This window comes from Mobula hypostoma, chromosome 14 (assembly GCF_963921235.1).
Source record: "Mobula hypostoma chromosome 14, sMobHyp1.1, whole genome shotgun sequence".
In the NCBI taxonomy this organism is placed as follows: Eukaryota; Metazoa; Chordata; class Chondrichthyes; order Myliobatiformes; family Myliobatidae; genus Mobula; species Mobula hypostoma.
Window position 1 is genome coordinate 79,756,572 of NC_086110.1, and position 12,066 is coordinate 79,768,637.

The following is a 12,066-nucleotide window of genomic DNA, read 5'->3' on the forward strand; positions in this document are numbered from 1 at the left end:
GGATGGCAGCAGTGATAGGGGATTCTATAGGTAGGGGTCAGATTGGCAGGAAAGAAACACGGATGGTAGTTTGCCTCCCAAATGTCAGGGTCCAGGATGTTTTTGATCGCGTCCACGATATCTTGAAGTGGGAAGGAGAACAGCCAGAGATTGTGGGACATATTGGTACCAATGACATAGGTTGAGGGAGGAGGTCCTGAAAAAAGACTACAGGGAGTTAGGAAGGAAGTTGAGAAGCAGGACCTCAAACGTAGTCATCTCGGGATTACTGCCTGTGCCACGTGACAGTGAGTATAGGAATAGAATGAAGTGGAAGATAAATGTGTGGCTGAGGGATTGGAGCAGGGTGCAGGGATTCAGATTTCTGGATCATTGGGACCTCTTCTGGGGCAGATGTGACCTGTACAAAAAGGACGGGTTGCACATGAATCCAAGAGGGACCGATATCCTGGCGGGGAGGTTTGCTAAGGCTACTGGGGAGAGTTTAAACTAGAATTGCTGGGGGATGGGAACTGAACTGAAGTAATGAGGAAAGGGAGGTTGGCTCACAAACAGAGAAAGTTTGGAGACAGTGTGAAAGGGAGGATAGGCAGGTGATAGAGAAGGGACGTGCGCAGTCGGATGGATTGAGATGTGTATTTTAATGCAAGGAATATCATGAATAAAGCGGATGAGCTTAGAGCGTGGATCAGCAGTTGGAGCTATGATGTTGTGGCCATTACAGAAGCTTGGATGGTGCAGGGGCAGGGATAGCTACTTCAAGTGTCAGGCTTTAGATGTTTCAGAAAGGATAGGGAGGGAGGCAAAAGAGGTGGGGGCGTGGTACATGGTACTGTTGATCAAAGATAGTGTCATGGCTGCAGAAAAGGAGGAAGTCATGGAGGGGTTGTCTACGGAGTCTCTGTGGGTGGAAGTTAGGAATAGGAAGGGGTCAATAACTCTACTGGGTGTTTTTTATAGATCACTCAACAGTAACAGGGACATTGAGGAGCCGATAAGGAGACAGATTTTGGAAAGGAGTAATAATAACAGGGATGTTGTGGTGGGAGATATTAATTTCCTGGATATTAATTGACATCTCCCTAGAGTGAGGGGTTTAGATGGGGTGGAGTTTGTTAGGTGTGTTCAGGAAGGTTTCTTAACACAATATGTAGCTAAGCCTACAAGAGGAGAGGCTATACTTGATGTGGTATTGGGAAATGAACCTAGTCAGGTGTCAGGTCTCTCAGTAGGAGAGCATTTTGGAGATAGTGACCACGATTCTATCTTCTTTACCATAGCATTGGAGAGGGATAGGAACAGACAAGTTGGGGAAAGGTTTAATTGGAGTAAGGGGAACTATGAGGCCATCAGGCAGGAACTTGGAAGCATAAATTGGAAACAGATATTCTCAGGGAAGTGTACCAAAGAAATGTGGAAAATGTTCAGGGGATATTTGCATGGGATTTTGAGTAGGTGTGTTCCAGTGAGACATGGAAAGGATGGTAGGGTACAAGATCCGTGGTGCACAAAGGCTGTTGTAAATCTAGTCAAGAAAAGAAGAGCTTACGAAAGGTTCAAAAGACTAGGTAATGATATGAATCTAGAAGATTATAAGGCTAGCAGGAAGGAACTTAAGAATGAAATTAGAAGAGTCAGAAAGGGCCATGAGAAGGCCTTGGCGGACAGGATTAAGGAAAACCCCAAGGCATTCTACAAGTATGTGAAGAGCAAGAGGATAAGATGTGAGAGAATACGACCAATGAAGTGTGACAGTGGAAAGGTGTGTATGGAACCGGAAGAGATAGCAGAGGTTCTTAATGAGTACTTTGTTTCAGTATTCACTACGAAAAAGGATCTTGGCAATTGTAGGGATGACTTGCAGTGGACTGTAAAGCTTGAGAATGTAGATATTAAGAAAGAGGATGTGCTGGAGCTTTTGGAAAGCATCAAGTTGGATATTCACTGGGACCGGATGAGATGTACCCCAGGCTACTGTGGGAAGCAAGGAAGGAGATTGCTGAGCCTCTGGCAATGACCTTTGCATCATCAATGAGGGCGGGAGAGGTTCCGGAGGATTGGAGGGTTGCGGATCTTGTTCCCTTATTCAAGAAAGGGAGTAGAGATATCCCAGGAAATTATAGGCCAGTGAGTCGTACTTCAGTGGTTGGTAAGTTGATGGAGAAGATCCTGAGAGGCAGGATTTATGAACATTTGGAGATGCATAATATGATTAGGAATAGTCAGCATGGCTTTGTCAAAGGCAGATTGTGCCTTACGAGCCTGATTGAACTTTTTGAGGATGTTACTAAACACATTGATGACGGTAGAGCTGTAGGTGTAGTGTATATGGATTTTAGCAAGGCATTTGATAAGGTACCCCATGCAAGGCTGATTGAGAAAGTAAGGAGGTATGGGATCCAAGGGGACATTGCATTGTGGATCCAGAACTGGCTTGCCCACAGAAGGCAAAGAGTAGTTGTAGACAGGCCATATTGTGTGCCTCAGGGATCTTTTCTGGGACCCCAACGCTTTGTGATTTTTATAAATGACCTGGATAAGGATATGGAGGGATGGGTTAGTAAATTTACTGATGACACAAAGATTGGGGGTGTTGTGGATAGTGTGGAGGGCTGTCAGAGGTTACAACGGGACATTGATAGGATGTAAAACTGGGCTGAGAAGTGACAGATGGAGTTCAACCCAGATAAGTGTGAGGTAGTTCATTTTGGTAGGTCAAATATGATGGCAGAATATAGCATTAATGGCAAGACTCTTGGCAGTTTGGAGGATCAGAGGGATCTTGGGGTCCGAGTCCATAGGCCACTGAAAGCTGCTACGCAGGTTGACTCTGTGGTTAAGAAGGCAAACGGTGCATTGGCCTTCATCAATCGTGGGATTTAGTTTAAGAGCCAGAAGGTCATGTTGCAGCTATATAGGACCCTGTGGGCAGACCCCACTTGGAGTACTGTGCTCAATTCTGGTCGCCTCACTATAGCAAGGGTGTGGATACCATAGAAAGGGTGCAGAGGAGATTTACAAGGATGTTGCCTGGATTGGGGAGCATACCTTATGAGAATAGGTTAAGTGAACTCAGCCTTTTCTCCTTGGAGCTACAGAGGATGAGAGGTGACTTGATTGAGGTGTACAAGACAATGAAAGGCATTGATCGTGTGGATAGTCAGAGGCTTTTCCCCAGGGCTGAAATGGCTAGCACGAGAGGTCATAGTTTTAAGGTGTTTGAAGTAGGTACAGAGGAGATGTCAGGTGTCAGTTTTTTATGCAGAGAGTGGTGAGTGTGTGGAATGGTCTGCTGGCGGCGGTGGTGGAGGCGGAAACAATAGGGTCTTTTAAGAGACTCCTGGATGGCTACATGGAGCTTAGAAACGTAGAGGGCTATGGGTAAAGCCTAGGTAGTTCTAAGGCAGGGACATGTTCGGCCCAGCTTTGTGGGCTGAAGGGCCTGTATTGTGCTGTATGTTTTCTATAATAGAGATATGGGAAAAAAAGTTCCTAAAGTGTAATGAATGCCAGGAACGTGCTACCTGAAGACTGGTGTAAGCAGGAACTTTGATATTTATAAGATTACCTGGATTACCACAAGAATACAGGTCAAGGGTAGGTCGGGAATCCCATATATTTGTGAGGCCGCATCTGAATGTTGTGTGCAGTTCTGGTCACTTTACCATAAGAACAAAGGAAACTGAGGGGTAACCTTATAGGGGTGTATAAAATTATGAGGGTCACAGTCTTACCAAGGTGAGGGCAGTCCTAAACCAGAGTTGAGAGAGAAGAAGGTGGTAGAATGTGCTTCCCAAGGAAGTGTTCAAGGTGGATACAGTGATAATATTTAAAAGATGTTTGTACAGGTACATGGATAAGAAACGTTTAGGGGTCAGACACTGGCGAGATCAGCTCAGGAAGGCACCTTGGTTGGCATAGACAAGTTGATCTAAAGAATCTGTTGCTATGTGACTATAAATAGCTGCATTTTGGCAGGCATGGATGTGATGGGCCAGATAACTGTATTTTGTGCCATAAATGTAAATGATTTTGTGATTGAAGAGATAAGTTAGCCTGGTTCTTGGGTGTTGATGTAACCAAACTAATGGCAGCTTGTGTTTTTTGTTCCCTTCTTAATCCTGGTAGGATCGTGGCTGGGGTAATCTAATTGCTACTGTGGTCTGTTCATGTCTATAGGTAAAAGAACACCTTGGCGTGGAATCTTGCTGTTTGGCCCTCCAGGTACAGGAAAATCCTACCTGGCCAAAGCTGTAGCAACAGAGGCCAATAACTCCACATTCTTCTCTGTGTCTTCATCTGACCTCATGTCAAAGTGGTTAGGAGAAAGTGAGAAGTAAGTGAAATCTCTGATATCTGCACCCATGATCTTCTGTGTAAGGAGCAGTTCCATCTTTCAGCAGACCCCTAGCACACAGGACTTAAGTAAAAGTTTGGTGATATGGACATGTTCACTTTCAAACAAGAGAAAATCTGCAGATGCTGGAAATCCAAACAACAGACACAAAATGCAAGAGGAACTCAGCAGGCCAGGCTGAGTAACCGTTGACTGTTGACTCCTTTCCGTAGATGCTCCATGTTCACTTGCAGTCTGTTTTATTGAGAACAGAAAGAAACGTGACGTTAGTGTAATTATTTACATCAATAGCCGCTCAGCTTTCTTCGCATATTGAAAGAATTGAAGTCCTTGGGGGATTGCTCTGTTTGGTTTGAAGGTTAGACCTGTAACATTAGAAATGGTAGATCAGGCTCAACCTTTGGTCTCGGTTGAAAGGAGTGAGCTGATGTAAGATGAAACTTTCCGGTGAGGCACAGTGCTTGTTGGACCTTGTGTAGGAACTAGTACCCAAGTCCAACAAGCACTGAACTAATTGTTGCAAGACTAACCCAGAGTGTTATTTCAGTAAAATTGATTCAGAGAATATTATCAGGATGCTTTGTGAAATTTAGATTTTTTTTTACTTAGTGGATAATCTAGCAAACAAAGAGTTACTGATGCAGTTGACATTTCGAGCTGAGACCAGGACAGGATGGTTTATCTATTTCCATAGATGCTGCCTGGCCTGCTGATTTCCACCATTTTGTGTGTTTTGCTCTGGATTTCCAGTGTCTTCCGAATTTCTTGTGTTGAAACAAGTTGTATGTTTATGTTGTACCTCCCTGTCTTTGATTCCTGGAAGAGTGAACTCCACTTCATCAGCAAAAAACACAAGCTGCTTCAATGTGACTCCAACACGTAGAAGTATTAGGAATGATGACATAGAGCTTGTCAAGGAAGTGGGTTTTAAGCAATATCTTAACAGAGTGGGAGTTAGAGACGTTGAAGCAAATTCCAGAATTTTGGACTTTGCATAGCTGAAAAATGATAGTTGCTGTGGTTAACCTGAGAAAATTGGGATGTCAAGGAACTCGGGGACTTCTGCAACTGAGGAAAGAACCAAACATGTACTGTTCATTGCTCATTTGTTTTCCCCTTTAGGCTTGATTCATCCTCTTCACGATCCTGGAGGATGCTCAGATACTCTGCACCATGTCCCCCAAGAGTTTGTAAATATTCCTGTACCACTGCTTGATGAACTAATTAAAACTCTGATCTTCATTCTTAAATTCACACACACAGTCTATGAAGTATGGTTAGCATATGAAAGGCACAGGAATGTATGGTGTAGTCCAGGACAATCTCCTTCACCTTTCAGAGATCTTTTTTAAATCCTCTTTTCCTTAAAAGATGTTCTGAGATCTTTTTTAAATCCTCTTTTCCTTAACAGATGTTCTAGGAGAATTCATACAATACAGAATACAGACCCCTTGGCTTAACTTGTCCATGCTGATCAAATTGCCTAACTTACTTTGTTCCATTTGGCTCACATCCCTCTAAACCAGGGGTTCCTAACCTGGAGTCCACAGACCCCTCGGTTAATGGTTAGAGTCCATGGCATAAAGAAGGTTGGGAACCCCTGCTCTAACCCTTTCCTACCCATGAACATTTCCAACTGCCTTTTGCATATGTGTGCAAGACTTGTTGGGTAATTCTGTAACCCGAATCAAAAATAAAGTATGTGTATTCCAAAAATGAAGAAATACTCAAATGGTAAAGTAGTACAATCATGGCTGATAAGGGACGTCAAAGCCATTGTAAGAGCAAAAGAACGGGCATACAACAAAGCAAAAATTAGTGGGAAGATGGAGGATTGAGAAGTTTTTAAAAACCTATAGAGAACAACTAAAAAAATCATTAGAAGGGAAAAAGTCATCGCTTTTCGGCCTTTTGGCTAAGATCAAGTGTAGAAGGGAAAAAGTGAAATATGAAAGCAAGCTAGCAAATAATATCTAAGTAGATGGTAAAAGTCTTCAAGATTTTGTAGTGTGTGAAGGAAGAGAAGTGGGTGCAGTTACTGTTACAAGGGAGAAGGTACTCAAAACGCTGCAAGACCTAAAGTCACCCGGACCAGAGGAACTGCACCCTAGGGTTCTGAAAGAGGTAGTGTTAGAGATTGTGGTGGCATTAGAAATGATACTTCAAAAATCATTGAATTCTGGCATGGTGCCAGAGGACTTGAAAATTGTAGATGTCATTCCACTCTTTAAGAAAGGAGGAAAGCAGCAGAAAGGAAATTGTAGACTACTTAGCTTGACTTCAGTGGTTGAAAAGATGTTAGACGCAATTGTTAAGGATGAAGTGATGGACTACTTGGTGACACAGGACAGGGTTGTACAAAGTCAGCATGGTTTCTTTCAGGGAGAATCCTGCCTGATGAACCTGTTGGAGTTCTTTGAGGATATTACAAGTAGGATAGATCAAGGAGATGCAGGGGATGTTGTATATTTGGACTTTCAGAAGGCCCTTTTAAGAGCCCATAGTATTACAGGAAAGTTACTAACGTGGTTACAGCATAGGATGATTGATAGGAGGCAGTGAGTGTGAATAAAAGGATCCTTTTCTGGTTAGCTGCCAGTGACTAATAGTGCTCTGCAGGGATCGGTGTTGGGACCACTTCTTTTTGTGCTGTATATAAATGATTTAGATGATGGAATAGATGGTTTTGTTGCCAAGTTTGAAGATGATACGAAAATTGGTGGAGGGGTGGGTAGTGTTGAGGAAACAGGTAGGATGCAGAAGGACTTAGACAGATTAGGAGAATGGGCAAGAAAGTGGCAAATGAAATGCAATGTTGGAAAATGCATGGTCATGCACTTTGGTAGTAGAAATAAATGTGCAGACTATTTTCTAAACGGGGAGAAAATCCAGGAATTTGAGATGCAGAGGGACTTGGGAGTCCTTGTGCAGAACACCCACAAGGTTAACTTGCAGGTTGAATCGGTGGTGAGGAAGGCAAATGCCACGTTAGCATTCATTTCAAGAGTTCTAGAATACAAGAGCAAGGATGTGATGCTGAGGCTTTATAAGGCACTGGTGAGGCCTGACCTCGAGTATTGTGAACAGTTTTGGGCCCCTCATCTTAGAAAAGACGTGCTGGCATTGGAGAGGATGTAGAGGAGGTTCACAAGGATGATTCCAGGAATGAAAGGGTTATCATACAGGGAACGTTCGATGGCTCTGTGCCTGTACTCGCTGGAATTCAGAAGGATGAGGGGGGTGTCTCATTGAAACCTTTCAAATGTTGAAAGGCCTAGACAGTAGATGTGGAAAGGATGTTTCCCATGGTGGGAAAGTCTAGGACACGAGGACACAGCCTCAGGATAGAGGGGCGCCCTTTCAAAACAGAGATGCTGAGAAATTTCTTTAGCCAAAGGGTGGTGAATTTGTGGAATTTGTTGCCACATGCAGCTGTGGAGGCCAGGTTGTTGGGTGTATTTAAGGCAGAGATTGATAGGTTCTAGTGGTTGGACAGAGCATCAAAGGTTATGTGGAGAATGCCAGGAACTGGGGTTGAGGAGGAGATTTAAAAAAAGGATCAGCTATGGGTGCATGCCGGAGCAGACTCAATGGGCCAGATGGCCTAACTCTGCTCCTCTGTCTAACCCCTTCCATTTTGCCCACAGTTTCCTATCCACAAACTTCTCCAAGTGCCTTTTGTATGTATCAGGTAATCAATGCTGTTTTCTTTTATCCCTCAGGCTTGTGAAGAATCTGTTTGAGTTGGCCCGACAGCACAAACCCTCCATTATATTTATTGATGAGGTTGATTCCCTTTGTGGATCAAGGAATGAAAATGAGAGTGAAGCGGCCAGGCGCATCAAAACAGAATTTTTGGTCCAGATGCAAGGTATGATAGAGCCCTTGTCACTCCCAGGCAGACTAATATACTTCATAGGCAGGTCAGTTTAGTAGTATATGGTTGCTGGAAGTGGTATCACAGATAGAAAAGGTGGTGAAAATACTGGCCTTCATCAGTTAAGACATTGAGTATCGAGCTTGCAATGAAATGTTGCAGTTGTACGAGACCTTGGTGCGGCTGTGTTTGGAATATTGTTTTCAGTTCTAGGAAAGTGATTTGCATGAGTATTGTTAGGTATTGAGTTACAGAGGGACATTGGGCCTTTTTTCCTTGGAGCATAGAAGGATGAAGGGTAATCTTATAGAGATGTTTTAAAAATAAGAGGGGCAGAGATAGGGTGAATGTGCAGTCTGAGGAATCGAACCAGAGGACATCAGTTTAAGACAAGAGGGGAGAGATTTAATAGGAACTTGAGAGGCAGTGTTTTCACCCAGTGGGTGGTCATTATACAGAATGAGCTGCCAGGGGAAGTGGTCAAGTGGGTACAATTACACTATTTAAAAAATGTTTGTACATTTTTTGGGATACGTGGATAAAGATGTTCAGAGAGATATGGGTCAAACACAGATAAATGGGACTAGACTTCATGGGAATCATGGTTACCGTGCTTTTGAAGAATCCATTGTGTTCTATTCACTGTGATTTCACCTCCTTTAGGTGTTGGGAATAGCAGTGATGGAATCTTGGTTCTAGGAGCCACAAATATCCCATGGGTGCTGGATTCTGCCATTCGAAGGAGGTCAGCCTTCAGTGTACCATTTCACATCGAATTTTCATACACTTTCATCCATCATGAAAACATTGATAAGTTTTTATTTGTTTGTTCTGTCAAAGATTTGAGAAACGGATTTATATCCCATTGCCAGAGGAGCCAGCAAGAATCCACATGTTTAAGATACACCTAGGCACAACCCCACACAGCCTCACAGAGGCAGACTTCAGAGAACTTGGCAGAAAAACAGAAGGATATTCTGGAGCAGACATCTGCATTATTGTACGCGATGCACTAATGCAGCCAGTGAGGAAAGTACAATCAGCAACCCATTTTAAAAAGGTAAGTAGTGGTTGATTGGGAGTCATATAATCCTCCTAGGCTAATCGTTTGTTGGGTAAGGCAATTAATTGGATGGTTTATCAGAAAAGTGCAGGTTGCAGAGACCATTGTTAAAAATGGAGATTTTAGGAAATCAAAATGCTGCAGATGTTAGTCACACATCACAGAAACTGTGAAGGGGTTGTGGAACATAGAAAGGGTGAACACTTTGATCAAAGGGTATAGTTGTAACTGAGATTAGAAAATTGAAATGCAATAATAAATACTGAAAACACACAACAGGTCGGGCAATATTTTAAATTTAATTACAGCTGAAATTTGGTAATATTTAATCTTTTAAGGCCTTTACATCCAGCTTGGTGAAGATTTGAATCTAGATCAGGTTGAGAAAGTGTGTCTCTTCAGCCTGTTCTGCCCCTGAGCAAGATGATAGCAAATGCTGAGGGGCTGAACTCGTCTCTCCAGAAAAGGTCAGAACAGTCTGACTGGGTTCGGCAGTGTCTTGTTGGAGTGTTATACAGCATAAAAACAGGCCTTTCGGCTGACCAAGATGCTTATCTACACTGATCCCATTTGGCTGCATATCCCTTTGAACCTTCTCATCCACACAGCTCTCCAGCTGTCTTTTCAGCATTGCAATTTGCACACCTCTACTATTTGTCCTGGAATCTTCTGCCATAAACCCACAAACCTCTGTGGAATAAACCTGGCTCTCAGGAACCCTTCAAATTATCTATACCTCTCATAACTGTATATTTTAGTAAGCCTCTCATCAGTGGTAGGGAAGTTATTGGAGATAATTGGTGAGGATAAGATGTACATGCATTTGGAAAAAACATAGCTTGTTTAGGGACAGTAAACATGGGTTTGTATGGGGCAAATCATGTCTTACAAATCAGGACAAATCATGTCCTGACGAAGGGTCTCGGCCTGAAACGTCGACTGCACCTCTTCCTACAGATGCTGCCTGGCCTGCTGCGTTCACCAGCAACTTTTATGTGTGTTGCTTGAATTTCCAGCATCTGCAGAATTCCTGTTGTCATGTCTTACAAACTGCCTTATTTCTAAGGAGGTGATGAAACTGATTGACAAAGGTAAAACTGAATGTTGTCTATATGAATTTTAGTAAGGTGTTTGACATGGTCCCTCATGGGAAATTCATCCAGAGCCATAAGCCCATGGGCTGCACAGTGATTTGTAGTTTGGATTCAGGTTGTCTTGGATTAGATATTGCTGAACCAAGATGGTTGTGAAGGCTTGAAAATCAGATGTTATCAAATTTCAGCTGTAATTTAAAACAACTGCCGATACTAGACATTTAAATAAAAGCAGAAAATGCTGAAAAGGCCAGCAATTCAGGCAGCAGCTGAGGAAACGTCTCCAGTTTGAAACATTAACTGTTTTTCTTTCCATAAATACTGCCAGACCTGCTGTGAATTTTCAGTATTTATTATCACTTTTCAATCTTCTTATCTTCTAATCTCAGTCATGCAATCAAAGTCTTTGTAGAGTTTGAAATTAAAAGGATCAGTAAGCTCTTCATATCACTATGTTGAACATCCCTTTCATTTAACCTGTTTTTATGTGAAGCTGCTGGATGAGATGGCAGTGAGCCCAGTGTTTCACTAGCTAACCTGTTTAGATTGAATTGAGATACTTTGCTCTTAAATTTAAGTAATGTAAACTGACCTGTCTTTCATTAGATGAAAGGTTCATCCAGGACAAACCCAAATGTGATGGTGGATGACCTTTTGACGCCCTGTTCTCCTGGGGACCCAGCTGCCATTGAGATGACCTGGGTGGATGTTCCCAGTGATAAGCTGCTGGAGCCTGTGGTTTGCATGGTAAGGCAGCTGTTGTGCACCTTTGCTGTGGCCTTGTGCACTATAATGATATGCCTGGAATGTAGGGGAGGTGGTGGAATAAGAAAGGCTGCTGTGTCTCCGTCTGTGGCCCTCAGTTCAGTCGACTACACTAGCAATAATACCTCTGGGTGTGAAGTGAGCTGGATTTGTAGAAGTTTATTTTTCAGCTGACTGGTATCAAGACTGCGAGTTCTTACATTTAGCATTTATGCCTTCTTTGATCAGATGCTTCTCCTTGCTCTCTCCCAGTATTACGGTTTCCTACCCCACCCATTTCTCCTTCAGTCTTAATCACAGAATTACATGCATGTTAGCAGGCCACTTGACTCAGTTTGTACATACCAACTAAGGTGCCTACCTGACCTAGTCCCATTTGGCCCACATTCTTTTCTATCCATAAACCTGTTCAAATGTCTTTTAAATGTTGCTATGGACCCAGCTCTACCACTTTTCCTGACAGCTTGTTTTAGGCGTCTGCCACCTCTCTGTGTGGTAAACTTTGCCTCACAGGTCATCTTTAAATCTCTCCCTTTCCACCTCAAATCTATACCCTCTAGTTTTAAACTCTCCAACCCTTTTCAGCTTGGCTGCCAGTGACTAGTGGTGTTCCTCAGGGGTCAGTATTGGGACTGCTGCTTTTTACATTGTTTGTCAATAATATAGAGAATGGAATTGATGGCTTTGTAGTAAAGTTTGCAGATGACACAAGGAAAGATGGTGCTGAGCTGAGGAAGCAATGCGATTGCAGAAGGACTTGGGCAAATTGGAAGAGTGGGTAAAAAAAAGTGGTGGATGGAAGTGTTGGGAAGTATATAATAATCTATTTTGGTAATAGGAACAAAAGTTCAGACTACTATCTAAATGGGGAAAACATTCAAACATCAGAGGTGCAAAGGGACTTAGGAAT

General features: G+C 42.8%; 1 protein-coding gene across 1 annotated transcript in view; it reads left to right on the top strand.

Moving 5' to 3' along the window:
- Positions 1–12,066, top strand: part of LOC134356376 (vacuolar protein sorting-associated protein 4A) — a 107,415-nt gene that overhangs the window by 74,626 nt on the left and 20,723 nt on the right. The window contains exons 6-10 of the mRNA XM_063067298.1: positions 4,180–4,336; positions 8,080–8,228; positions 8,898–8,979; positions 9,075–9,294; positions 10,998–11,138. Coding sequence (XP_062923368.1) covers positions 4,180–4,336; positions 8,080–8,228; positions 8,898–8,979; positions 9,075–9,294; positions 10,998–11,138 — 749 coding nt within the window. The remainder of the gene's footprint in view (positions 1–4,179; positions 4,337–8,079; positions 8,229–8,897; positions 8,980–9,074; positions 9,295–10,997; positions 11,139–12,066) is intronic.